Source organism: Gasterosteus aculeatus, chromosome 10, assembly GCF_964276395.1.
Source record: "Gasterosteus aculeatus chromosome 10, fGasAcu3.hap1.1, whole genome shotgun sequence".
Classification (NCBI taxonomy): domain Eukaryota; kingdom Metazoa; phylum Chordata; class Actinopteri; order Perciformes; family Gasterosteidae; genus Gasterosteus; species Gasterosteus aculeatus.
This window is the reverse complement of record NC_135697.1, coordinates 15,542,845-15,569,568: the sequence shown is the minus strand read 5'-3', so window position 1 is coordinate 15,569,568 and position 26,724 is coordinate 15,542,845. Positions and strand designations below refer to the sequence as shown.

At 43.6% G+C, this 26,724-nt stretch overlaps 2 protein-coding genes and 1 long non-coding RNA gene across 3 annotated transcripts in view; all 3 read left to right on the top strand.

The window, feature by feature from the left end:
* The first annotated feature begins 2,187 nt into the window (after positions 1–2,187).
* On the top strand, positions 2,188–6,341 carry LOC120826609 (CMP-N-acetylneuraminate-beta-galactosamide-alpha-2,3-sialyltransferase 1). Its single transcript, XM_040189052.2, has 7 exons — positions 2,188–2,338; positions 3,734–4,011; positions 4,533–4,729; positions 4,820–4,999; positions 5,757–5,781; positions 5,878–5,997; positions 6,153–6,341. Exons 2-7 carry the CDS (start codon positions 3,784–3,786, stop codon positions 6,318–6,320), a joined length of 918 nt encoding a protein of 305 aa, XP_040044986.2. The 5' UTR covers positions 2,188–2,338; positions 3,734–3,783; the 3' UTR covers positions 6,321–6,341.
* A 5,422-nt stretch (positions 6,342–11,763) lies between these two features.
* On the top strand, positions 11,764–19,772 carry LOC144383459 (uncharacterized). The gene is made up of 3 exons (XR_013450868.1): positions 11,764–12,131; positions 12,272–12,342; positions 19,113–19,772. It is a non-coding gene; the product is annotated as an uncharacterized LOC144383459 (long non-coding RNA).
* A 3,233-nt stretch (positions 19,773–23,005) lies between these two features.
* Positions 23,006–26,724, top strand: part of LOC120826687 (CMP-N-acetylneuraminate-beta-galactosamide-alpha-2,3-sialyltransferase 1) — a 30,914-nt gene continuing 27,195 nt past the window's right edge. Inside the window, exon 1 of the mRNA XM_040189157.2 lies at positions 23,006–23,324. The gene's annotated coding sequence lies outside the window, so the exon portion shown is untranslated. The remainder of the gene's footprint in view (positions 23,325–26,724) is intronic.

Below are 26,724 nucleotides of genomic sequence, written 5' to 3'. Positions count from 1 at the left end.
TGGACGAATCCCAATCCATCCGTGGCTTCGGGGAGACCTGGTTTCTCCATCTTGTCATGAGAACCAAGCTATTCTGACAACATGTGATATTTGTGTCTACTGGCGTTTAAACGTGGGAGTAAAACACTGGATACTGGTTGGTCTCGCGGGGCCCCGTGTGTGTCCAACTTTATTCTTACCCTGTTTCACAACATGGAGCATCTTCTCTGCATTGTCTCAAAGTTGGACGACGACTGGCGAGCGCTTCCTCTAATTTGAAAAGCAAGAAAATTAAGAAAATAATCGTCCTTATGCAGTGATATTGACAAAATATATTAAAGCATGATACACAGAAAAATCTTTGCCTGCGTTCTGTGCCTGGGAACACAGAACTTAAATCACAGTTATTTAGTGACCTAGTACATTCATGCATTCCAACGACAATAATAGATCGTCAATATCTCATCTGTAGTTAAACGTATGATTTGTTAATAGAATCATTACAGGATGATGGTCTGTAACAACGTTTTCCATTCTGTACTGCTACTACTAATGTTATCCTATGATCTGGTTCCATCATTAAGATGCTGTATGAGATGTACCGTGCACACTCGGCAGCCTATCACTAAGTTTAAGAGAAAATAACAACTTTTACGTTATGTACAACAATATCTACAGCTGTTACTCAAATCGCATTATTTCCCATTCATTTAAATGTTTCCCTCCGTTGTCACAAACACCAATCAGAGAGTCTCTCAAACTCAGCCATTGTTAAAATGTTTAGACAATAAATGGGAAAATTGTGTTGGAACAATCATAAACAATTATACAAACAAAACAGCATGCACGGAAAACCCACAGAACATACATGTTCTATACATGTTAAAACAGAAAGAATCACAGAGAGCCTAGAAAATATCTATGGAGTGTTTAAAATGCAGGCAGAAAAATCACACAGCCCTAATAATTGGAAAAAACATGTTAGAATAATTTCACAATGGAGGCAGGGAAGGCACCGTTGAATGTAAATACAAAATGGAGGCGGGAAATACAAAAACTGAGTTATGTGTTACAGCACATGTTCTTTACCCCCCCTCTGCAGGCCGTGTGTGTCTTCGTTCTCACAGCCTCTGGCATTAAGAATTTCTCTTATTCTCTTTCAGCCGTCTTTTAACCGTATTCTCTATTCACCTCCTTTACGCCATGAAGAAGAACATAGAGGAGGCCGTTTTCTTCCTGTTCACTGTGGTTCTGTGCCCGTTCATTTTGCCTCCATTCCAACGATCAACATACCAGGTTAAGTTGTTCTTTTTTCAGATTTTACTGGAGCCTATAATCACATTACATGCAACAACATGGCGGACCATGTCGGATTCTTGAGTGAACGTCTCTCCGCCATGTTGGATTTTTTGAGGGGGTTAGGGTTAGTATTCTATTCTCACAATTTAACATTAATTTCTCGTTGAAAATGCAATTATAACACGTTTATTTTACATGGTTAGACTTCAAGAAGTGTGTTTACGGGGCGCAGGTCCCCGTTCACTTTGAATAGGGCGACGTCATCAGTCGCAGTCCGTATTTATTTAGTATGTATCACTACGAATTTGTATGTTCAAGATTTTCGTATACATTTTTACGAACAGGTTTTGGAGATCACGTTGGTCGCCCATATAGGATGACACCATTACCCACAGTGACACCTGAGAGGAACACAAGAATCACCTGAAGGCAGAAAAGTAACCACCTCAAGGTACCAGTTTGCCGGGACAGTTATTGAATATCTCGGCTTTATTATCAGCAAAGTGAGTGTTAAACCCCAGACTTACAAGCTCAAAAGTCTTTCAGTCGTGCTTTCCATATTTTACTCTCGTGCTGCCGTTCTCACAGAAATATGATGTAATTTAATGTAAAATATGATCCCTAGCTGCAGGGGGTTTGTGTTTTGCATCCTCCTGGAAAAAAAACGTCACAGCTCCCTGGTTAGACTGTACAATTCTATTTTTCTTATTTAACCATTGCTTAATGCAGCTGGAACTGTCGATGGGGGGGGGGGGGGGGGACCCATCTAAATGTCGTCCAGTAAATTAAGAATAACAAATGTCTGTCAATATGACAGCGGATTAACATCCGGACCTGGAGGCGGACCCTGCGTACCTGTCGCGTAGCTGACTTCGTCTTTCACCCCTGCTGGCATCTGTGCACGGCGCTGAGTCACTGCGGAATCAAACCAGCGGCCACCTGTTGAACCGCCGCAGACTCACGGACCAGAACGCACACCAACGGAGACAAGTTCTGCGGGCAATTGTTGTCTTTTAGACTTTAAACTCAAAATAACTGAGAAAATTTACCGTCCGTTAAGGTAAGACAAAACTAAAATATTACAGTAACGGAAATTCAATAACTTTATTTTGATAAATAATCTATCCTAAAAATAAAAGATACATTTGTTAAAGACGAGCTGATTTGTCTTTCCAATGCAAGACTGCTTTGCGCTTTTGATGACTATATTTTCAAACAATCTATTTGACAGTTTGTGAGAGTTTTCCCTTATTTGCGAATGGACACAGTGGTGACAATCTCAGTCTGAGTGTAACTTACAACGCTCGAGGTATCATTTCAGTCATAACGATGAATTAAACTAGAGACCCAACGAGCTACTTTTAATATCCACCCATCAAGTTTCCAGTGGTCGGTAATCAACACTCAATAATGTGTGGACATTCACAGGTCGATTTGGATTTCCACAAGGAAATGGAAAACAACGTTTATACTATTTTTATTTTTATAAATTGTATATAAATGGCTGCAGACGATATTTAATTTTACCAGAACAATCTTTAATGAATTCAAAATCGAAATCGAAATCGCAGTGGTGGCAGGTATCTTATTCTCTCGGTGAATATTGGAGTTGCGCCGGATTGTCCAATCAGGTGTCTGTGCGTCGGGTCGCGCGCCTTTGACTCCGCGTCATGCCTCTCTGACGTTCCTTGATTAAAGAGCTCCGAGCTGTCAAACAAAGCCGGTTGGCACCGAGAAGAAGGGAACTGTGAGCCGTCAGGACTTCGACTCGGGTGCAGAGCAATAAGGCAACGTAAAACTTCTTTCCAGGTTTGGAACCTTCTACTTGCAGAAAAAAAGTAACGTGAAACAAAAGGCACAGGCGGACTTCACACGCTCTGGTAGAAATGCAAAAAGAGGAAAAGGGCCTGGCAAAGAAGTAACACAACAAGATAACCACAAACCAACACTTGGAATACCAGAATACAAAACATGCAACTCGGGAAGGGACAAAAGATACTCTGACACAGACAAGAGGGGGACTGAGGCGTAAATACAGGTGGAGGTAATTGCAAACCAAACTCAGCTGTGGGGAGAAACGAAGGGCGAGGAACTAAATACAAGAAATGCACTGGTTACAGAAATAAAAACAGGAAGTTAATCTTCACAGTCCCTGCGAGTCGTCACAGGAACATTGTGGACACAGCCTCAGACTTAACTAATAAAGCACAATACTTCATGTTAACGTGAAGTAAAAAATGGATACAATTGGAATTAAAACACCACACATTGATTGAACCCAAAGGTGTAACCATGGTTTAGACATTGGGGGGCGCGGACACTACGGCCGACGGGGTGTGGGGGCGAAAACTACTATTTTCTCAATATTGGGGGGGGACACGACCCCCCCCAAAGGATGCGTGGTTGATTGAACCTATTCCACCACTGACCATAATCCTTGTGTGTTTCGCCACAGGCTTCATCTACAGATTTGAGCGGCTTCCCATTCGGCCTCACACGTCCAAGATGAAAACAATTGTTCGCCTGCTCATTTTCTTTCTGAGTGTTTCTGGCATCTGTGTTTTTTTGGGAGAAGTCTCCCGATACGTTCCGCCTCAGGAACAAAGATCCTGTGCTTGTGACCGATGTCTATTTGAAAATGATACGTTGGCCATTGAGGGTTTGAGGAAGTTTCCACAACCACTTTTATCCAGGAACTACAGTCTGCCAGAAGAGGATTACAACTGGTGGAAGGTACATTTTGATGCATTTGGGGGGGGGGGGCAGAGTACGGGCACCTGGTGGTTTGGGTATTGGGACATAGTGAGCCCCATCTTTCAAAGCAACAGTAAAACATGTTCAGCTTTTTTGCCACGTGGAGCTCATTGTTGTAGTGGGAGGATTGGGGATTCTCTCAGCTGTGTCCTTCCTTGTGCTCCACACCGGTCTGGGACCACTAGTGGTTAAGTTATAAAACAGCAGTTTTGGACGGACATGGAGATGCACACTCACTCTGTCAGTACCGGCGCACGCGGCGTACAACCAGCCAACCGAGGGCATCATCCTCCTGGAAGTATTAAAAGATTAAATTAACCGTCATTTGTTTGAGGACTAATTTGTCAATTTAGTTCATGAAGCAATATATACATTCATGCATTTCACAATATAATCAAGGAATTTCAAAAATATTTCTTACTCTAAATAGTACTGCCAATCTGTGTAGTTTGTATGACTCACGTGGTCTAACGACTAGTAATGTTTGGTGCTCCTGACAGCGCCTACAGCCTGAAGGACGTAACATCAGTGAATACAGAAAAAACATGGAAAGGGTTTTTCAGCTGATCCCAGACAACCCTCCCCTTGAAGCATCCAGCCCCGGCCGCTGCAGGACTTGTGCTGTGGTGGGAAACTCTCGTAATTTGTTAAAATCGCATTACGGACTTTTCATCGATTTTCAGGACTACGTCATAAGGTAATTGAGCCGAAACAGATATGAATGATGTTTTTCAGTGTCCAAATTTGTTGCATTGACTTGTGAAATACATCCCTTTGTACCATTTAGAATCAACAGGGGTCATTCCAAAGGCTTTGAATCCGATGTCGGGAACAGAACAACTCATCATGTCATGTACCTGGAGAGTGCTTCTCAGATAGATAACACCACTCGTCCGGTGCTGTTTACCTTTAAGATACGAGATCTTGAATGGATTACGAGGGTCCTCAGCACACAACCTTCTGGAAAGTGAGTCACGTTTTTCATTTCCGCTCTATGCTACGGTTTGTCTTCTGAAGCTGATGTTCCAGCCTGCTAAAGTCCACCAGCGGTACTGAGGGAGGAGTTGTGTTTCATTTGTGGTGAACAGTAAATCAGTAACATTCAGGGCCACATAACATGTCACTATTATCCAACCCACCGTTGTCATGAACTTTAATCTCATTGAACAGAGCACTATGAAATCCCTAGTGATTGTACAGCATAAAGCGACTCAACCCTCTTTGAATTGTATAATATCAAGTTGTTAGTTTGTAGAGGTTTTGCATGGATTACTTCTCTAACGAGGCCGCCAACTCCAAACATGGCAGCGGGTTCATTTTAATATATGCTACTAGCTTTGTATATTCCTCTGCATTCCCACCACCACGTTAGAGGAAATAAGCACGAGTGAAGACGGCCTCTGTTCACTTACAGGTACAAATACGCCACAAGCGTCCCTCACAACTGACCATCCGTTGGGAAAACCACTTGCTCCTGATACTAAGTAATATTTGCATAATAAAGCCTGTGCATGAAAAATCTTGCAGCATAATTTACATGAAATTCAAAAACGGAGTGCTGGTGGTAGTTTTTCTTTCATGTAGTTAAAGGAAAGAAGCTGTTTCATTGAATTTCTTTAAAAAGTTTCTATGTGAAATAAGACGGGTTCATTTAACCGCTGCTTTACATACAACCAATAGATGTTTGAGTTTGACATTTCATGCTTTTTTCCCCATGTGCCAAGAAAATCCTTATTCAACAAGGATTTGGTGAGTGTCATTTTTTGTACGTATTCAACAATAAATCTGCTCCAGAGGTAATGGTTGATAAAATACATTGAAAGACTAATTCTGATTTCATAACAGGCGATGGTCGTTAACCCAGCTTTTATGAGGAATATTCATCAAGTGTGGCTGCAAAAGAAGGGCGCTTATCCCTCCACCGGCTTCATGGCTTTGGCTCTTGCCCTGCACATTTGTGACGAGGTAAGTTTATTTTTAAATGGAGTGAATGTAAATCACTGATGATTATCGAGTGGAAGCTAATTTCGATGAAGAAGTAATCTTGTGTCGTTTAGTGAGATTTATTAAAGCCTCTATCACGTCTTCTGATTCTGAAATTGCTTACCGATGGTTTCCAGGTCCATGTGTTTGGTTTTGGAGCAGACAGTGATGGAAACTGGAGTCATTACTGGGAAAAAGTCCCCAACAAAAAAATAAAAACTGGAGGACATCCTGGAAATGTTGAGTATGAAATGATCGAGGAGCTGGCAAGGCATCAAGTACTCAAATTCTATACAGGGTGGTAATGTTCGTTTCAGCATTTCACCGGTTGAAGACTTGACAATGGATTCCTTACCAAGAAAAACAAGACTAAGAAGCCTTCAAGAGACATCACTTCTCAGATCAACTGCTCTAACGGAACTAACGGAGACCGAACTGACTCTACATGTGTTGTGAGTCTTTGTGTGGATGTTGGTGTTTAAACTACACAAACTGCTTCAGAGACATTGACCCCAATTGGATTCCAATACATTGTAGGATCCCAGCAAGACATGATTTTCTCTGCCTTTGTTTGGAATTCAAACAGGTTTATGGATTTACCATAAATAAGTCAAATGTGTTTCAAATTCAGTTCGATGCCTTCAAAGACAAAGCCAATATCTGAAGACTTTTCTTCAGGGCCGGCATAGGGACGGATGACCGAGACGCCCATCGCAGTCTGTCCAGTACCCAACAAAGCCTCCTTGCTGTCCACGAGGATGAACAGAGAGCAATGAGCTTCCCATGTTGGTCACATGGTCATATTCAGAGTTCTTAAGACACCTCATTTTGCAAACTGACATATATATATATACACGTCAGGGTATCTATATATATATATATATATATATATATATATAGATATAGATATCCTGACGCCACCCCTCCTTCCCCCTCACTCTCACTCACTCACTCACTCACCCTCTCCCTCTCTTTGCCTTTCTGTCTATCCTTCTCTTTCTCTTCTTTGCTGTTTTCTTTCTCACTCACTTCTAGTCTTGCTCCATATCTCTCTCTCTCTTTCTCTCTCTCTCTCTCCCTCTGCTTTGCAAAGGCCTGGTTAACTATTTGTGTGCAGATGTTTCCCCAACCATGGAAGTTAACTTCTCCAATTTTTCATTGGATTTTGGACTATTGCAGAAAATAAGTGATAAACTAAACAAAATGTTCAGAAAAATTATCTTTGCAACACTTTTTTAACACCAAATGCAAAAATTTGCTAATGTTTGGCTATAAAATAACTAGTAAAATATGCAAAATATAGATGAATTTGTTTTTCCAGAAATATGCATGCGTCCATTTTCTTCCTGCTGTTGGTAACACTGACCGCAAATTGACTTGAATTCGTCAATTTTGTGATGCGAGTCATAACGACCAGTCAACACTAATGTGTACAAAATAAACACTGTAAAATGACACAAGCAGCCGTCACAGACCCACTCTCACCAGTTAAAAGTTCTGAATGTCTCTACTGAACCCTCTCATTGGATTCTTCAAAGGCTCTCACAATGAATCATGACATATGTCCTTTTTCTGCAAATGTGTATCTTTTCAACAAGGAAGTTGGGTGCACAAGAAATTTCTGACATTTTAATGGCTATTTGCATTTCAAATGTCAACCTGCTTGTGCAGTCTGCTCTTGGGAGTGTACGCACGCACGTGAGCATTGACTCCTTGCGGGTGCAGAGTGGTTACAGCTGGTAGTTTTGTATATGTGAGACATCATAGTGTTCATAGACCCTGAATTCAGGTTTTATCAAATTCTCTCGTCCCTTCTTTTGCATTCATTCATTTGTCTTTTGCAGCCATTTTTGCGTACAAAATGGCCCCACAACCTGTGGAGTTGTCACTATACGCCACTAATGAAAGACACTGAATTGTGGTGTGCTGCTCTACTTTCTCTGATTCTAAGCAAATAGTATTCATTTGGGCAAAGGAAGCGTGATGTCTTTGTAAACAAGTGTTTGAAAGGAGTTAAATTTCCATTTTAAGCAGTGTGAGGCGTGAAGTGTGTGTTGTCTGAGAATTACAAAGCACTGGAACTTTAACTATTGCCATTTAAAGTGCAAGTCTTGGCTTAAACACTGGATGTGTTTAATTAAAAAGCAGTCAGGAGCTCGTCACTGTAAAGTTGAAACGTTTTTTTTTTTTCTTTTGTAGTGAAGATGGTGACAAGCGGAGCCGGGCAGAAAAAGACATGAAAATGATCAGACAGGCTGCTTGTTCCTGTTTTATTAATCAATCAGGCAAACAATCAAGGGAACTTGTATGAGTAGGTGTCCGTTTAACTCAGGCATCACAGCACAGAATGCGTTTGCGAGGCTGATTGAACACTTGCCAGGTTGATTCAGCCTTGAATCAGGTCAACTATATTCATTAAAAACCAAAAGAAGGTAGACATCTTAACATCCAAACACTGTGGCAAATGATGGGTTTTTTGTGCGGCATGTGTGGTGCTTATACGCACACTTTGTTGGCTGAAAAAAAACACACACTATATCCCTCTCATGATAAACTGACACTATTTCCACTCCTACAACATGCAGCTCTTGTCTGTTTAGTTCCAAATGTGCCAAGTTAAGTTATTAGCTGAGGGGATTATCAGGAATCAAAATATGAAAATATGTCAGATATACAAGGACTTGGCGGTTGGTGCGTAACAGTAGCCAGTATGACAATAGACGACAAGACAGCAGTGCACAAGTAATAAAATAAAAATGCTAATGCTATGGGCTAATAGAATAGACTATGGGTTAGTTTAAAATAAAAGAATAAAGTTAAAGTTAAAAATATTAAAAAATAAAAAAATAAAGTGCACTAGCGGACAGGAAGTGACAACCTTGTCATGTCATCCCCTGTGATCGTCTAATAGTTTCCACCTGTGTCCAATCACCTGCACCTCCCTTGTGTATTTAAGCCGCGTGTCACTTGTCGCGTCATTGTCTATCGTCGTGGATGTTCATAGTTTCATGCCTGCGGTTTTTCCCCTGGTTCCTATGTGTTTTTGCCCCTTATCCTTTTGATTTTGCCTTTTGACTATTAAAGTCTTTTGTTTTCCGAGAAGTCTGAGTCCTGTCTCCCCCACGCACCCTTGACAACAAGTCCTGCAGGGACGGCAGATTGCAGCCGATCACCCTCTCTGCAGAGCGGATGACGCGCTGCAGCCTGCCCTTGTCCTTGGCTGTGGCTGCAGCGTACCAGACGGTAATGGAGGATACAAGTAGACCAATATACACTTAAAATATTAAATTATTAGTATTCCCTTTTGACCATTGGATCCCCCAAATGCTGGAAAGTGCTCCTTTAAATGTAACCGACATCCAGGACAACACTGAAGAGACAAAACTCTCACCCCAAGGAAGACAATAAAGGATATGCAAACCAGTCAGCTTTGATCAATGCCGCTGCACGCCACGTCATCTGGATGTTGAAGGTTACAGAGCCTGAAAAGGCAAAACAGAGACAATGTTTTAAGCAGTGTGCAGCCGTGGAGGCCGGTTGTGGTGCAGAGAGGTCAGAGGGGTGTTGTGTTGGCCACATCAACGCCGTTGCAGAAAAATAAGTCCAGGAGTTTCAGGACGTCAAGGGCTACTTTATATAAAAAGAAAAGCGCCCCTCTTTGATGTTCAGCCAACTTTAAAAGGCAAAAATGAAAAAATAAGCATTCCTCAGCCTCACCGTCATGACTCATTGGGGGAGATTAAAGAGAAACCTCTCTGTTCCTCTTTTGGATTTAACAACACACATTTATAAGCACACGTTTAGTTGCAAAGTCTTTGATCGGTCTAAAAATCGGGGGAGTCGGGGTGGGGGGGGGGGGGGGGGGGCTGTATTTTTCTTCAGCAAATGTTTAGCGACAGAAGGAACCTTTACTTTTTCGTTTAGCCAAACAGTCTAGACACACTGTTCCACGGCCCGTCACAAGCTATCATTTCATTCCAGATTAAGCTGGCACGGTTCATAAATCAGTATTTATGAATGCGCCGTGTAGCTGCAAGCAGCCTTGTGAATGTGTAAATCATCAGGTTACTGAGAGGGCAAGTTTAATTCCCCGCTCGAGGGACACTCAGCGTCCCTACCTTACTGTGTCTTATTAACCAAACACTCACACGTCCTCCACGTTATATATTATTATATATCGAGTTGTACCCTTCAGACACAACATGAACCTTTTTTTGAGAGCTTTGTAGCCGAGGAAACAGGTTTGTTTTACAAACATTCCTTCAGATTCCAATGCAGCGTGTTTTTCTGGTGCAACTCGCTTTGTTTTATAACAAAGCACGATAATAGCTGAGGGAAAAATTCTGTGCAAATTGGAGTCCATAACAGCAAATTGGCAAATCCAGTGTGTGTGAAGTGTTTAATTGAACATTTGCTCCTCCAGAAATAAGTACCAAATCCTTTTCTAGTTTCTAGGCCATTCTTCACGTTCATGTGAAATGATGAGAAATGTAAGAGCCGCACAGCACGTCACAGCCTGAGATCATTAAACGGCTGCAGGATACTTAACACAAGTGAGCAGAAATTTGAGCACCTCAAAACGAAATGGTTTGTTTCACCCACGTGGGCTCTGGCTGGGCTTTTACACACGCCATACATACAGCCAAGGCCCCTCTGCTAGGTGATTAATGATACTCTGACTCGCTGTGCCAGAATGGGGCCATCTACATAGTGACTCTATCACTTAAGACAGTGAAGGTCAAAGCAGAATAACATGTAGGTTGAAGTAGCAATGCTCACTAGCATGTTTTCCAATACCACCAATGGGGGACGTGTGCTGCAAGCCAGCTACATGAATCACTCAGCCGCTGCATTAACTAATGATGTCAATGTAAAATGATTGCATTTGAGATTCAGCGCTATTTGCTATGCCAAGAGCAGCATATCCTCGTACAATGTACGACACCTTACAAAACGATTCTCCTCATTGTTATCGTTTGCTCTGTCTGGAATGTCTACAAGTTAGCATTGTTAGCCGCAGCCATCGTCAGCCATGTTGAGGGTCGTTAAGACGCAATAGAAACGCAGCCAAAGCTCATGTTTAGGAGTCACTTGTCGGGACAGATCAACACCAAATGATCACAGCATATTATTATTATTATTATTGACGCTTTAATCCCACAGATGGGTTTTCTGGCCCACGGCGTCTGCTGTCATCCATCCAATATTTCCTACAGGCCACCTCTCCAGCTGGAGAATAAATTAGAAACTTTATCAGTTAACAAGCCATTAACTCTCAGGCGTTGCTGGAGTAATAAACCACGCTAAAAGGCGAGTGAATATTGGACTCACATTCATCAGGTGGCCAGACACCCAATCCCAACCAATGCTTGTGATGTACGATGCTTGTTTAATGCATACGTATCCAAAATGATTCACCGTTGTAAATATGGCAAAACTTGGACACAAGCTTGTAGCACTATTTTAAAACTCCGGTTCGTGTTTCTTTCAACAATGTGTTACACGTGTGAATGGAACAAGGTCACTTTTAGCAAGCGTGTTTTTGCATCAAGCTCTTTGTTTTTGTTTTTACTCTGTCTCACGCCTGCGGCCTCTTTTCAGCAGCACGCAGCTGTTTTCAGTGAAAACACTGGGATGAACCCAGTGAACACCAGTACAGCCCGCGGGTCAACATAGTGGAGCTTTTAAGCCAGATATGAGTTAATGGAAGCAGAGATAAAGAAGAGTGGATGTTGGACTCCAATTCAAACCAAAAATTGAGGGAATAACCCCGCTGCGGCAGAAACATCAACCTTTCTCATCGAAAGGAACGGAGAGTTCTCAGTGAACTCCCAGGAGGCCCCTTGTTTGAAGGTGATACCATCAAAAGAGTCTCTTTTGGCGGAGAGGTATCCATCTGAAAATTGCAACGTGTAGGAACCCCTGGTGTTATTTACCGTTGTCGGAGGTCCAACAGAAACGTATCCTAATCCAAAATAGCAACACCCCCATCAGTCGTGAAATGACTACAGGGTGCACGTGTTTTAGACACATGACATGGATGTGGGTTTGGACTGGTGAGAGAATTTGCTTTCTGTTCTCTGTGCCTTTGTCTCTCCTCTGGCTGCTGCTGTTGGGTGAGTGCCTTCACCCCACGTGTCTGTATTCTATATTACATGCTATATTTCCCAGAGAATTGGCATGAATTTACATGAAATGACCCGTGTCCATTGTCTGACTCCGAATTTGCTCAAGTAATTGGTTTTGTCCTCAACAGGCCCTCGTCTCTTCATATTCATGTATAACTTGCAGCTGCTGGCTGATGCTGCCAATCCGCCGTATTCTCAGGTGAGGAAATGAGTTACGAAATCCACCTGGAAAGGGGAGGGGGGTTAAATTACGGCTAACAAAGGAGATTAAAAATAAACAAACCTTGACGGGGAAAATGTGAGAGGTGGGGGACTGAATGACTAAGAATGTTTGTTTAATTTATGGAAATTGTTCAAGGTCTATTTGCCACCACTGAAACGAAAAAGCCTCTCTATTCACTCCCTGCTGAAAAAGCGCTGATTATGCCATATCCTTGAATATCAGTGTATTCCAGGCGGTGATTCCCGGCACGGATTAGAGCTGCGGTGTCAGTCACGGATCGCCCGTTACAGGTGGGACGATGCCACCGGCTGCTTTGATCATGATGGCGGGGAAATAAATTATGCATATGCTACACATTAATTATTCCTCTTGTCCCTCCAAACCTGTTGGGATTTAAAAGGGCCTCTAAAAAAACATCTCAAGACTGTTTGCTATATAGTAAGATGGGAGGGGGGGGTGGAGTTCACCGGCCGTGTCCTTGCATGTCAGATGTAAGACTTTGCGAGGACAAACGTCTGACAGAACCATCGCGGTTCAACATCGCAAGCTTCTTTTACTTGTCAACTGAAACTTTCCCTCCTGACATCTGTGTTGGCTTTCCGTCTCGTTGGTAAATTGAATTTGAGATCCTCCTCCTTCCTGGTTCTCTCCCTCTCCCTCCCTCTCTCTCTCTCTCTCCCTCTCTGTCTCTCTCTCTCTGTCTCTTTCTCTGTCTCTCTGTAAAAATGAAAGTCCCACGTTAAATCCCAAAACAAGACTGAATCCACAACACCCAGGAATGAATTTCTTGTCCTGTGGTGCAGCAAATTGTGTTTTTTTTCCTCCCAGCTCAAAGGCATATTGCCTATAATTAATAAACATGAAGCAGAGTGATTTCTTCTGGAAAGATTTTTTTTTAAACGTTGGACTTTCTCCATCATGATTTCTAATTTGAATTATGCTCTGATGTAGATATGTGTGTGTGTGTGTGTTTGTGTGTCTTTATATTCAGTATATATAGAGAAATGTACCATGTATGTTAGGGAAAACCAATACGCACATGCTTTAGCACTGCCCATCTTAATGAGCACACCCAAATTGGATATGCTGACGGTTCTCGTTGTCTGGCTCACCTGTGCCTCCAGTCATACATCCATTCCAGCGCCGACGCACCATCGAACCAGAGATAAAAACCCATTTCAGGAGCAAATAGAAAAACACAGCCAAAGCTGCACATCGGAGGGGACAGGATCAAGTTCCACATTGTTTATCGAGTGTTTTGATTGTTAATGTGATTTCCTCGGCTGGGGAGTGGTACACAGATGGGTTCAGAGACAGACCACAGTAGCCAAATGTCAACTCCGGGTGTGGAATCAGTGCTTTGACAAAGCGCGAGTGGGCACGGGGACAGATGTGGCGCCTGAGGATGCAGCGGGGACAGAGACAGAGAGAGCGAGAGGGAAGTGGACGTCCCTCTTCGGTGCTGTGCAAACCGGTGCGATTTGAAAGACTATTTCACTCCTGAGAATGTAATTCACACAATGCAGTTGAACCGAGGAAGAGGCCATTCATTCATTCAAGTGAGAATCGGATGGAGTGAGAGCTGTGCTTTCGCTGAGGTGCAGCGTGTGGACGTGGGCTGGAGCCATACCTTTGCAAAAATCCCTTTTGATTGTATGTTTGTAAGGGCACGCCGCATAAAAGCTGATTTCGGTTTATTCCTGAATGAACACTGTGTCCCGATCTCCCATTGTGACTCACAAGGTTTAACATCAAAAGCATTTCAGAGAAAAGAAACCATCCACTTTGACATTTTTTTTAAGATTGCAAACCAAAGAATATTCTCTCGCCGCCAGTCATGCAGGGACATCACTTCAAGGTTGAAATGCAAAAGATGTAGCCCGTGTAAGACGCCTCTGACGCACGTCTTTAACCTTGCAATCTCCTTTTATTTTCAGTATTACAGATGGGTGGATGAATGCTGCATGCAACTACGGTGCATCCTTGAATTTGTCACACACACATTGTGAGAAAAGGATGGAAGAGGCTGAGGTGGAAGTAGAGTGTCTGGAAAGGACTGTTGTGTTATCCAAGAATTTTGCACCAAGCCTTTAAGACAACTGCCCCCTCTCCCCCCCCTCTCCTCTTTCCAACGATAACGCCGCAGTCTCTGAACACATCACACGAACGTCGACTTTAACGTGAGGACATTAAAAGCATAATTATTTTTTGCAAGCTTTAAATGAAAAAAACAACAATTCAGAGATAGATGTAGGCCCAAGTGACAATCAAATGCAGATCATTAATTCATTATTGTGATGTAGAGGCTGCTTTTGTAGTTGTGTCTAAATGCATAATTAATCAGCAGCATTGAAGCATTGGAGGAAATGTCGACTAATGAGAGACAAAGAATGTATAAACAGTGTTGAAATGAAAATTGGAGAAAAGGGAGGTGAGCATCTTGCCTGGAGAGGGTGTAAGTGTATTTTTGTGTGATTTATTTGCAAGTCAAGGTCTTGCTTCATAGTGTTCTTCCTGTGAAGAGGGAAGTCAAGCAGCGTGACAACATTACACGGTTCGAGGGGATTGCTTTTTACACTTATGGACCTGAAGCTGAAATATGCAGATAGGAAAAAAAATAAAAAACTCCCAGCACATGGTGAAGAAAAGGGGAACTAGGAAACACATCCTTCATCCCATCGAGGAAGACCATAAAATGTATATGTCACAGGGAGAATATAAAAATAAATACCTACCAATATGCTGAGGCTAAAACTATTTTTAGCCTGGATAGCATCTTCTCACAATACAAACTTTATCGCCCTGCAGCCTCATGTCTGAGATACAAAAATTGAAATCTTTGGTCAGATCTGTGGGTAATGATGTTTTTATATCTAAAAAAAAAAAGAGTGATTTGGTCACAATATTTTCCCATGTTATCCCCAAAAGCCAGTGGTTCCTATATTTGAAAATAACTGGTTCAAATATTATCCCACAGCGCCCAACTGTGTCCCGCCATAAAAACAAAAGATGAGCACAGCAACAAACATCACTCAAACTGGAGTGGATATTCAATGTTCGTAGGTACTATTTCAAGCTACGAGATACATACATATGTATATATACTGTATACATATATGTATTTACATGAATATAGCATTGCTCTACAAAAACGATTTGTATGTAACACCGAAGCAGACCGAAGATCGACTGCAGCGGAACGTTCTACGTCAGGCGGTTTTCAGTTTGAGGAAAGGACAATGGAGATCTATCGCCCAGAACGATATGTATCAGGCTTTGCAACACATGCGCTATTTTGTTGTAGAATCAAATCAATGCTTTCTCTGTCTCTCGGGACCTCGTTCTTTACATTCACTGTTGTGATGGTAGAGAACTGAAAGGCCTCCTCCCTCAATGCTTCTCCCCCCTGCTGATTTTTCAGTCTTGTTAGGTGGGTGGCGATGAAACCGAACAAAGTGGTGCAGTGATATCTGCAACAATCGCACTTCCGAAGGCTTTGTCCAAAGCGCCCATCTTATGGTGTTGTTAGTTCAGGAGGATGAGCAGAGGGAAAAGTGTTTGTGCTCCAGAATCATCTATTCAACATGAGGAGAATGAAACATGTGTGAGGCAGAAAGGAGATCAGAGCTTCCAGGGACGGCCTCGAAAAAGGTATTCACAGCAGCCTTGGGTGACCCAACATTTATGAAAGACTCGACATAAAGGAGAGATGGAACATGCTTTACGTTGGCAAAGGCAATAAAGGCCTTTTCTAATGTAGAAGTCTCAATTCATTTTGCATTTGTGGCACCATTCACATTATCGTCAGACAGAAGCTTGAATTTGGTTCTAAAAAATGAAATGCAATGTTTTTCTTAAATGCTAAAAAAATAGCAAGCAAACTAATAATTATTATTATTAAATCTGCACTGATCCATACTTTGGTTTCAGTGGATAATGTGTAATGTGAAAGAGGTGGGAATGATTCCTGGACTCCTGCAGTTCCCCTCAGCTGTAATTCAATTGGTCATTCGGATCATTGTTTCGATTTGCGTTTCATTTGCAAACTTTTGTTTTTGGTTTAGTCTCATTGCATTTAACAGCCTCATTTTAAGGTGCACCAGGTATTGGTTTACAGTAAAAAGGTCTTTATTAAACCCACTGCACTGTTGCACCAAACTGTAGGGGGAATAAATTAGCGACACAGTGGAGCATTTAGCTCTTGGAACATTTCTCACAGGCATTGTTTGCTTAAAGGAGAGGCAATGAACTCAGATGTCCAAACAGATCGCTAATATTTCATCTTCAAAGTGAACTAGGCAGAATCAATAAAGTTATTGACCGAGTCAGCAGCTTTATCTCTTTCTTCTCAGCTGAGAACAATGAACATTACTTCTTTTATGGAAGCGAGTTGAGAACAGGAATCATCTGCAACGCTGGGAAAATTATTAACAATTGTATTTTGGCAACAGTTCAGTACCAACCTTCCACTTATAAAATGTATTATATTAACAAATAACAAAACGTTCCTTTCTATGCCAGTTGTAGTGATCAGAGAACAAAATTTAAAAAAGTTGCATTTGTCAGGTCCCCAATCCCACCAAAAACCACATTCCTTAATTATGAGATGAAAAATATAGCACAGTCCCTATTTCTTTCTTTGGTAAACATGCAGTGAAAACAAGATTAAAGAGATCTTTTGATTTATTTTAACACAAGTCATATCTCCATGTTCAGTTCATTTATTAAACATTTGTGTTTTGTCTCCTAATCCATTTCCCCGTAGTTTTCATATTTTAAAATCTGCATAGATAAAAAAGACAAGCCCGAAATCCCTGGTGTATCACGATGAAATGAAAAGATCTCGTGCTCTGAGAGGATTGAAAGCTTTTTCAGTGCCGACTTGTCATGTTCTGTGGAAGAAGTGCTTAATTAAATACTGATTCCCTATTTAAACACCCTCCTAGCTCTGCTCTCCCAAAAGCAAAGGCACTTCAAATTAAAAAGGGCAGACACAAACATGGCAGCTGAGACAAAGACGTGCCTGCGGCGTGTCAAATGTCAAATGAAATGCCAGAGAGAACTCCGTGGTTGATATGTAGGCCGTGCAACCTCCGTCTCAGCTCCACAGTCCCACGCTGCCGTAAAAGCTGTATTACTGGAGCTGCAGTGACGCCGATGACACATATTTAATTCAAAGTGGCCATGAAAGAGTCAGCAAAGTGCCGGCTCCTTTGCATGTTAATAGTGTAGCTACACACGGCGCTTTAGAAAATGACCCTCCTCAGGTCTCAGCCTGAGACGCACTCGCTGTTAGCGCGGGCCTCCTGAGTGTACACGTCAAACACACTTTGAGGTTGTTGGCGATCTGGCAAAAGAGCCTGTTGGTTACCTCGGCAACGCGGCCGCACTCCGGCGAATTGAAGGTACCTTCCTCCTGTCCTCGGAGGTTGCATTGCCTTTACGTTCCTTTCCCGATGGGGAATAACTCGGTAATCCTCTGACCTTTTCCTGTACCCTCTAAAAAATGTCCCCGTAAATTAACCGTATTTTACTGGCAGCAAGGACGCCAGGAATTTACCGTTATTTTACGGTACAATACCGTAAATGGTGTTTACACTATGTTACCTTAAAATGGATTACTGTATGTTACGGTAAACTTGAACAAATTTTATTCAAAAATTGACAGCTTTAACTGTTTATTAACTGTATGTTACAGTTATTATGACATACTGTAAGATACCGTTAGAAATGCACCGTAAATTTACAGCAATTTGTTACAGTGTAGCGCCAGCAGCGGGTCAGCGTTTTTTTCACTGGGCCCGAACACACTCAACACAAGACAACATTGTAACAAACATTGATGTTTTTGTCAGGATTATTTGTGATGATCTCTGCGTTTCCTTGACTTTTTTACAGCATCATCATCAAGCAGTTACTTTGTCAGGCCGGGCCGTAGTTTGTGGTTAGCTGTAATCATGGAGGCATAATTTACCATTTCCTTCTTCAACATGGGATGCTCCCATGTAGTTAGACCCTTTCTGCTTTCCTCCAGACCCACAATCAGTTAATATCCCCTCTCGCAATCATATCCCATAGCAGCAGATGACCATGGAGGTTTGAGAGAACAGTCATGTTCCCAAGGGGAGGCACGCTTTTGATTTCACTCCATCCTGAAGGACAAACATCATGTTATTGCAGCCGACGTTCTACTTGACTATTAGCAGCGTTTTTTTGTCTCTGAACATTCACCCGAACTGTAATAAAGCGCCAAAACATGCCAACAACCCATCTGCATGTCTAACATGTAATCACACACACAAACACGCACACACAGCCAAGCTGCTCTTGCAAGAATAATATAATTGGACAAAGACGTTAGATATTCTCATCTCCCGGTGGAGATCTTTTTTCCTCCTGGCAGTGGTGAATAGATAATCCACTCTGTAAAATACTCCTGTGGGTCTTCGCTCTCAACTGGAGCTGCTGCCGAACTGGTGGAGGCAGAATTCAAGGGTGCACACTCCATTTTCCACATCTCGCTGTGTCTTATCCTACTGGCCCAAGGAGGAAGAGCTGCAAAACAGCAACATGGCAGTAAGGCAATCAACTACACGACATAAACCGTATTCGTTACAGCATCCACAGATCTCGAGTAGTTTGCTCTCTCAAAAAGTTTTTCTCCCCCGGATCACTGATGTGACGCTGCGACAAGGCTTTCCTGCCTCCACAATAATCTCGGTTGCCCTGTGGATTTCTCTCCTCAGGCACTTGTTGGAGAAAGGAAGGAGGAAAAAGGAGGAGTGGGAGCAGGTGAAGGACCCGTCTTTGGCGTGGAGCCAATAAGCAGCCCGGTTCGAGCAAGGAAGAGGCCCTTGAGTGTCGACAGCCTTTCGGAGTGTCAGTTGAAGTAGCGAGAGTGAGGAATGCTTCAACACCTGAGAGCAGCACAACAAACTGTTAATCCTTTTGCATGCTGCTGTAGTTAGCCAGGTGACCTTGGCTCTGTGTGAGAGGGAAATTGCCGCAGGCCTGTACACCTCATGCTGGGAGATATTGCTGTTAGGTGCACAGACACTGCCGTTGAAGACCAACATGCACACTGCGTATTCAAAGCAATCTCATGTGCCAATCACTGTACCCAAAAGCTAGTGATATAAAGTCTACCAAAGACTCTTTTTCTGTAAGTTTTGAAATATATTTAAGCAATAAAGTATGAGAGAATGTACTTTATTGTCCAATAATGCAACAGTTCGGGGGTGTTGTTATAAATATACATATATAGCATTCCTGAGGAATGGGACTAGAGGCATCACATACATTGAACTGTCTGTAATACCAATATACTGTTGAGATACTCGAGATACATTTGAGATACTGTGCCTCGGGAACCCTTTGGTTGGCATTACCAACTTCAGACTAGAGTAAAAAATCTGCTTCTATTTCATGATGTCCAATGGCAAGTAAAATTCTGAAAGTGCTGACTGCAAGCTGGACTGTCTCAAGCAAAATCTCCCCTTGATTCAAAGCAGATAAGTGTAATAAAAATGTTAACTCATTTGAAGGCACAAATCCTGACAACCAATTACCATAGAATCTATCATCCATTCATTGTTAATTGAACATCTCCAGGATGTTGCAGAACGTTATTGATTGGCCTGTACGGAGCCTTCAGAGCGCTCACAGCGTTGTATAAAAAGTATAAAAAGTACAAATCCAATCTATTTTTTTTTGCTTATTACGCACTGACATTATCTCCTACATTAAAATGTCATGACCTGGGCACAAAGGCATGCCTCTGAAAAACAAATCAGCCATGGCTGTCAATCAAACTATCTATATTACAAAAAAACGTTTGGAAACGTAACTTATGTGTTAGTTGACATGGAGTTGTTGATGAGAGAGAGAGAGAGGCGTCCATTGGCCGAGGTACACACATCGTCCTTTGTCACCACGGCAACACTAATTCAGCAGCGTCCGTCAGTGGGCGGCGACAAATATTAAGTGTGCTCTCCCTATCAGAACATCAAAATCATCTATGACTACTGAATGGTTGGAAGCTTTGAAGAAGTATTTATAATGTTGTTAATACATTTCACGGATATCCAGGCAATCTTCAGCACCATCAGGGCCCGTAGATCAAGCGCACCACAGTTCCTTTTAACCCCTCAGCCCACTCTTTTGTCCCATCTTGTTCAGGGGCTCATTCACTTAAGAGTGCCTCTGGATTCAGCTATTAGTGAATTTTACCACTTGTAAGGCTCAGTGGTTGAAGTAAGTGGTTTTCAAGTGCTTGTTCTGGATCGCTGATTGAGCTCATGCGTATGTCTAGACATCTCTTTCCCAATCAACCCAAGCAGCTGACGTTACCTCAATTAGCTAGTTGGCCAGCTAAATTGGAGCTGGTTAATAAACCTGATGTTTTGGTCCATGACTGACTGACATCAACAACCTATTCTTTATTATTAACTAAAGAGTTTCACATGCTAAATGTGCCTTGGTTTTCATAATTTTTCCAAAAACTCACCCCATTAAATATTAATTTCAATTATAGACAAATAAACTCTTTGATGGCCTAAAAAGCAAGAGTTTTCCTTTCCTCTCCTACTTCAGGTTCATGACATATACCCTGTTTAAATGGAAATGAGAGAAAACACACAAAACCACAATGAAGGCATTAAATATTTCACTTTCAATAATATAACACAATATCCTGAGCCAGTGGCTATATCGGGTGCAAAACACCATGGCAACGCATGCCACCAGATTCAGCAGCACTATCACCACATATGTTCCGCAAACAAAGAAGGAAGATTTTATAGAGGATCACAAGTCACGCTCTATACAATCAGCCTACTCCCAGTTTAACCATGTTGTCTGTAGCACTCCCCACACACTCCCACACAAGACACATTACATTACATGTCATTTAGCTGATGCTTTTATTGGGTTGGTATGGAGGGTTTGACCATGTCGTGAATGATGAAGACTGGACCCGATCCATTCACATCATGGTACGTGAGCACCAATGTTTAGAACTGGATGCGGGCAGCCACCGGTAGCCAGTGAAGAGAGCGGAGGAGCGGAGTAGTGTGGGAGAATTTAGGAAGGGTAAAGACCAGTCGAGCTGCTGCATTCTGGATGAGCTGCAGAGGTCGAATGGCGGTAGCAGGGAGACCTGCCAGGAGGGAGTTGCAGTAGTCCAGGCGTGAGATGACAAGAGGCTGAATCAGTACCTGCGCTGCCTTCTGAGTGAGAAGAGAACGTGTTTTCCTGATGTTGTAGAGCGTGTATCTACAGGATCGTGTTGTTGCTGTAATGTTGGGAGTCAAGGAGAGTTTGCTGTCAAGTGTTACACCGAGGTTCCTAGCAGTCAAAAGTAAGTTGCCAAAGTAAACAGTCAGGTCCTGTGTAGGAGAATCTTTTCCCGGAAAGAGAGGTAGTTTTAGATGGTGGGCGGACATCCACTGAGAGATGTGTCCAAGTGAGGGAAGGAGAGAATTATTTGGGTGTCATCGGCATAGCTGTGGTAGGAGAAGCCATTCGAGCGAATGACAGCGCCGAGGGAGTTGGTGTTGAGAGAAAAGAGGAGGGGACCCAGGACGGAACCCTGAGGAACTCCAGTAGTTAGAGGACAAGGTTGCAGGATCTCCAGATTACCCGGCGGGGGCGGCCATCAAGGCAGGATAAGAGAAGGGAGAGAGCAGAGCCTGAGACACCAAGTTCCTGAAGGGAGGAGATAAGGATCTGGTGGTGTTTATGGTAATCGATTGAAATTGCAAGCAGCTATTTTGTTCCTGCGTGCATGTTATGTTTTGTTTATTTAATTGGCTCGTCAACTTCAATCCTAGGAATAATGCTGTTCTTTACACTGATTATTCACTGTGAAGGAATCAAAGCAGCTTTAAACGCCTTAGAGGACTCCCCATTTAATGAACTTTATATATGGATAAAAGAGAAACTATTACTCACAGACATTGTGAATCAATACGTGTGTGAGGATTTAGTGGAGTGCGCAGGGGAGCCAAACAGTCCCCTCACTGATAAATCTGACCAACAGGTCTTTGCAGCCTGCAGGCTATTAGATTGAACCTTAGCGTGTGAGCTCATAGACAGACTGCAGTTAATCTACTCACCCGGCATCCCATTAGTGTGCTGCACTTGTGGAAACAAGTGATCTTAGACGGCTAGTCTACAAATCATTGTGTGGATCAAACGATGGGTTACTTCCTGTAAAGTTTTTACCATCATGAATAGTGCAGTGTAAAAAAAAAAAATTCAGGGTAGTAATTATGACCCATGTATATCATTGCAATTTTGCTGGAAGTGTATGAGTCAGCAAACAATTGAAATATAATATATACACTATTTTTGAACAGTAAGGACTGAAGCCTGAATAAAATCTACAAAAGATTATTAGTTTGTTGTCCACCGTGAGCGTGCATGTAGGATAATAGTCACCTATTTCTATCTAATAATATAAGGCCACTGACATGACATTAATGGGGCAGAGATGAATTCTTCATCTGTGTCTAGGAGGAGCAATCCTGCCGTGAGGGAGTGTGGGGGAGTGTGAGGGTGGGGGGAGGCTGGGGGGAGGGAGGGGGGCGCGAGGATGCCGAGGGGCGTAGCAGTGCTGAGCCCCTCGTGGTCACTGCTCAGGAATTGAGATGCGTGTCTCTCATCGCCGCGGAGCCAGTAGCGGCGCACCGCGAGGACGGACTGCTCGCGCGCTCTCCTCCCTCGCACAATGACGCGCGGATGTGCATCTTCGAGGAGGCAATTCAAACACAAAAAAAACATTCTCGGTGTCTTCCTGTAAAAAAAAAAAAAAACAACAACAACAAAAAAAGGCAATGGTGCGCTATTGTCAGGTTTCCCCTTAAATTGGACCCTCGCGCTCCGACCGGGCTGCTGCGTCGCTGTCGGTCCTCCGCGGAGCCGCCGCAGCGCACGGAGATGACGGGGCTCCACGTCGGGTGAGTCTCACGGCTGTATTCTACTCGCAGCCTTTACACGCAGCGCCTGGATAAACAGACCAGCATGCAAGCCCTAAAGTGAAGGACTCCAGGTGTAGAACGGAAACTTTCTTTCTTCTTCTTCAAAAAAAAAATGATGTCTCATAAAAATAATTTGCTCAAATACGCGCATGTGTCATAGTACGCGTGCTCTTCGTTGTCTCTTGATCTATTTTTAAACAACTGCAGATGTGGTTGTAATTGATTCCACGGTTGATCCAGTCTCAACTGGGAGCATTATTGTCCATTTCTCTTGGTTATAGTTTCTTGGTTGAGAAAAAGCATTTTTCGTTTGGGGGGGGGCTGGTTTTCATCTCTTGGCTTTGGAATCTGTGGTGTGTGTGTGTGCGCGTGTGCGTGTGTGTGTGTGTGTGTGTGTATGTGTGTGTTGGGTTTACTCAGCTCTCTGACTTCAAAAAGACTGTGTAGCATCCGCCGTGCGCGGACTTGGGCAACTGTTGAGCGCAGAGCAGATGTGCAGAGGAGAGATATCTGTGCCAGTAGGTGTGTTCGTCCTGACGTCCCGGACGCGGCCTCATCCAACGGAACAACACTGTCGCATCAGAGAAATCCTTTTATTTACTTAACATGAATCACTGCGCGTGTCACTGTCAGCGTGACATCCCAGGATGAGTGAAGCCCGGGTTTAAAGGGTTACGCGTTCTGCAGTGGTCCCTTGTGCTGCTGTGCTTTCCGTGCGATGACACCTCACTCACTAATGAGGGTTGTTTTCCTCCGCCTGAAACCTCTCCTCGCCGTTTTAAATAATAAGCGACGGAGCACATTAGTGCAGCCGGTCCCTCGTCGCGTTGCCAATCAGATTGGATGGCGTGACCTTGGGGGATCGGGCTGCAGCGTTTAGCGAGGAGGTCTGCACGGATGGGCGATGGGGGGGTGGGGGGGGCTCTCTGGTGGCATCCATTAGGAAGGAACCCAATTACATCTGGAAATTGCGGTTGCTATAAGCAATTGCCGTTTGTTAGTGATTTGATCGAAATGTGTCTCATCCCTGATAACGTGCTCTTCAGTCGGCCTTCACTGCGTGCTGTCTCATACGTGCCATTTAAAAGATCTGCTCGATTCCTCCGAGAGGAACTCCACCGTGGGCTCCTTCTTAACAATGGAGCACAGAAGAAGCAATGAGTCACCGTGAACAACGGAAACTCTCACCAGCTGGCAGCCAGACAAAGACAAGGCAAGGAAAAAGTCTGATGAAACCGCAGCCGCTTCCACTTCAAAGCACGTGAACGTACGGCGTTCCACGAGGAGGCCCAACGTCTTAGTGCAAGTTCCTCTAACGATCCAACTTTCGGTTTTAAGATCCCTCCCACGAGGCGCTTCATCCCCCCCCCGGTCGGTCTTTAGCTGCCATGGAGTAGAGGCTGAGATAAGTCAGCAATCAGTTATTCTGCTCTGGCATTCGGACTCGGAGGAATCCCCGTGGCTCACCAGAGACCCAATCAGACCCTCTAAGTGCACCGCTTTGCAGCGAGGTCCTGCAGCATGTAAAAGTATATTTCACTAATAGTTAGTGTCTTTTTGTTCAGGCCTCTCTGCCTCTTTACAGTCCTCCCCGTGGACTTCTCCCTTCCTTTTTGATTTGCCCTCTGTTTCCACTTAACAGTCCTGGCAGCGCTCCAAGAGACACCTCAGCACCGTTCCTCTTCTTCTCTCTGTTTTTTCTTCTTCTTCTTCTTAAAGCACGAGCGGGTTTCCCACCCTCTGCACACACGTGCACAACACGGAGCTTTAACGCCACGGCGTCCAGCCGCACCTCGGCTGCATCCCACGCCAGGATACCGGGGATGTTACGAGACGGCGGTTTTTATTTTAAACGACTGCTTCCGCGACAAAGATAGCCGTGCTGTGATAACCCTCCCTCCCTTGCCCCCCCTCGGCGCAATCAGAGACTTCGAGGCAACACATCACTCAATTAGCCTCGTCAAATTAGCACGTGGCTCTTTATCTGCGACTGCTTTCCTTGATGCGGTTTATTGGCAGGTGCCTTTGGAGCGGCGGAGTCCACACAGATGGTGCTTTTTTCGGGGTGGGGGGGGGGGGTGGATGCATTATGTAGGACCGTAATGTGCCGCGCGGCAGATGTTTCCTCCTATTGATGGCTACTTCCACACATCTTAACACCCCAACACCCCCGGGAGTACGCCTGCTTTTTGCCTCCATGTCGACGGAGACGTGAGCCGCGCAGGACTTTGCTTGTTTCGCGGGTAAAGCTGAGCCGTCGTCCCCTCGCTGTCCTATTTGTTTTCTGGTGCAATCAGTTAAGCCGAGAGCGTGTGCATCGCTCCCGCTGTCATCATTTTTTTGTAAAAGGCCTTCTGAATCTTTCATTCTCCTCGATGTCCCGTTGACGGGCTGGTTGTATAGACGCCCGTGTAAAGAGAAACCTCTTCATTCCCTATGGAGACTGAAACAAACTCGTCGTACACGTACACCGTCACTCTGCAAGGCTATTTCCTGTCTCTAGTTGCTTGGTTTGTCCTCAGTATTATTTGCCAACCATGTTGTCAGTAGGTGTGACATGTGGGTTTATTTGAAGGATAGGCTAATTGTTATGCCCCCGGAGGTCCATTGTTAATTAGAAGTTATCTTGGGCAGCCCTCACATGGTCACTGCTCTAATTGGCAGTGAAAGCTGGGTACCACCTGGCCTAGCCTTTAACTCACCGGGTGCTCCGGGCAGAAAAATAGAACAAAAGAACGGCCTGGGCGTTAAGTGAGTATGGCCTCTTAAAAGGAAACTGACATAGAGAGAGAGAGAGAGGTAGGAAACGAGGAGAGGAGACACGATGTGTGCCGATTACCGATGTACCAATTCTGCAAAAATGGTGGTTTATTTGAGGTTTTTTGAGCCGAACAAGTCTTTGGAAGCAGGCGTGAATAAAAGAAAAAGGTTCAGAGAAATAAGTGTTTATCATCACGCCTCTTTGTGTTCAGATTTCTAAAACCTCTGGGATGTTCGCTGGCGCCACATCAATTCTCCCCTCCGCCCGTTTGTTTACCTGGTGTCACGTGGGAAGGAAATAGTGGCGGGCTCGTCTATGCGCAGAATTTTTTAAAAAGTCATTTTGTGCTTTTTATCAGCATCTGTCAATACGGGGTATGATGATGGATGATGGGGGCAATCATGTCAACTCTATTCTGCCATTCATGAATGTGAAAATCGATTCAAGCGGAACGTTTTTTTTTCTCCCCCTGAAAGAGAATCCGGTCTGTTCTGCAGTGCAGTCAGAGGAAAGGCAGAGATTTAATCCAGGGACGGTGCAGCTGCTTTTCACGGGAGTAACCTGAACACGGTGAGATTCTCCCACAACGTGCACCGGCTGAGGGCTCGCGCTGGGGGA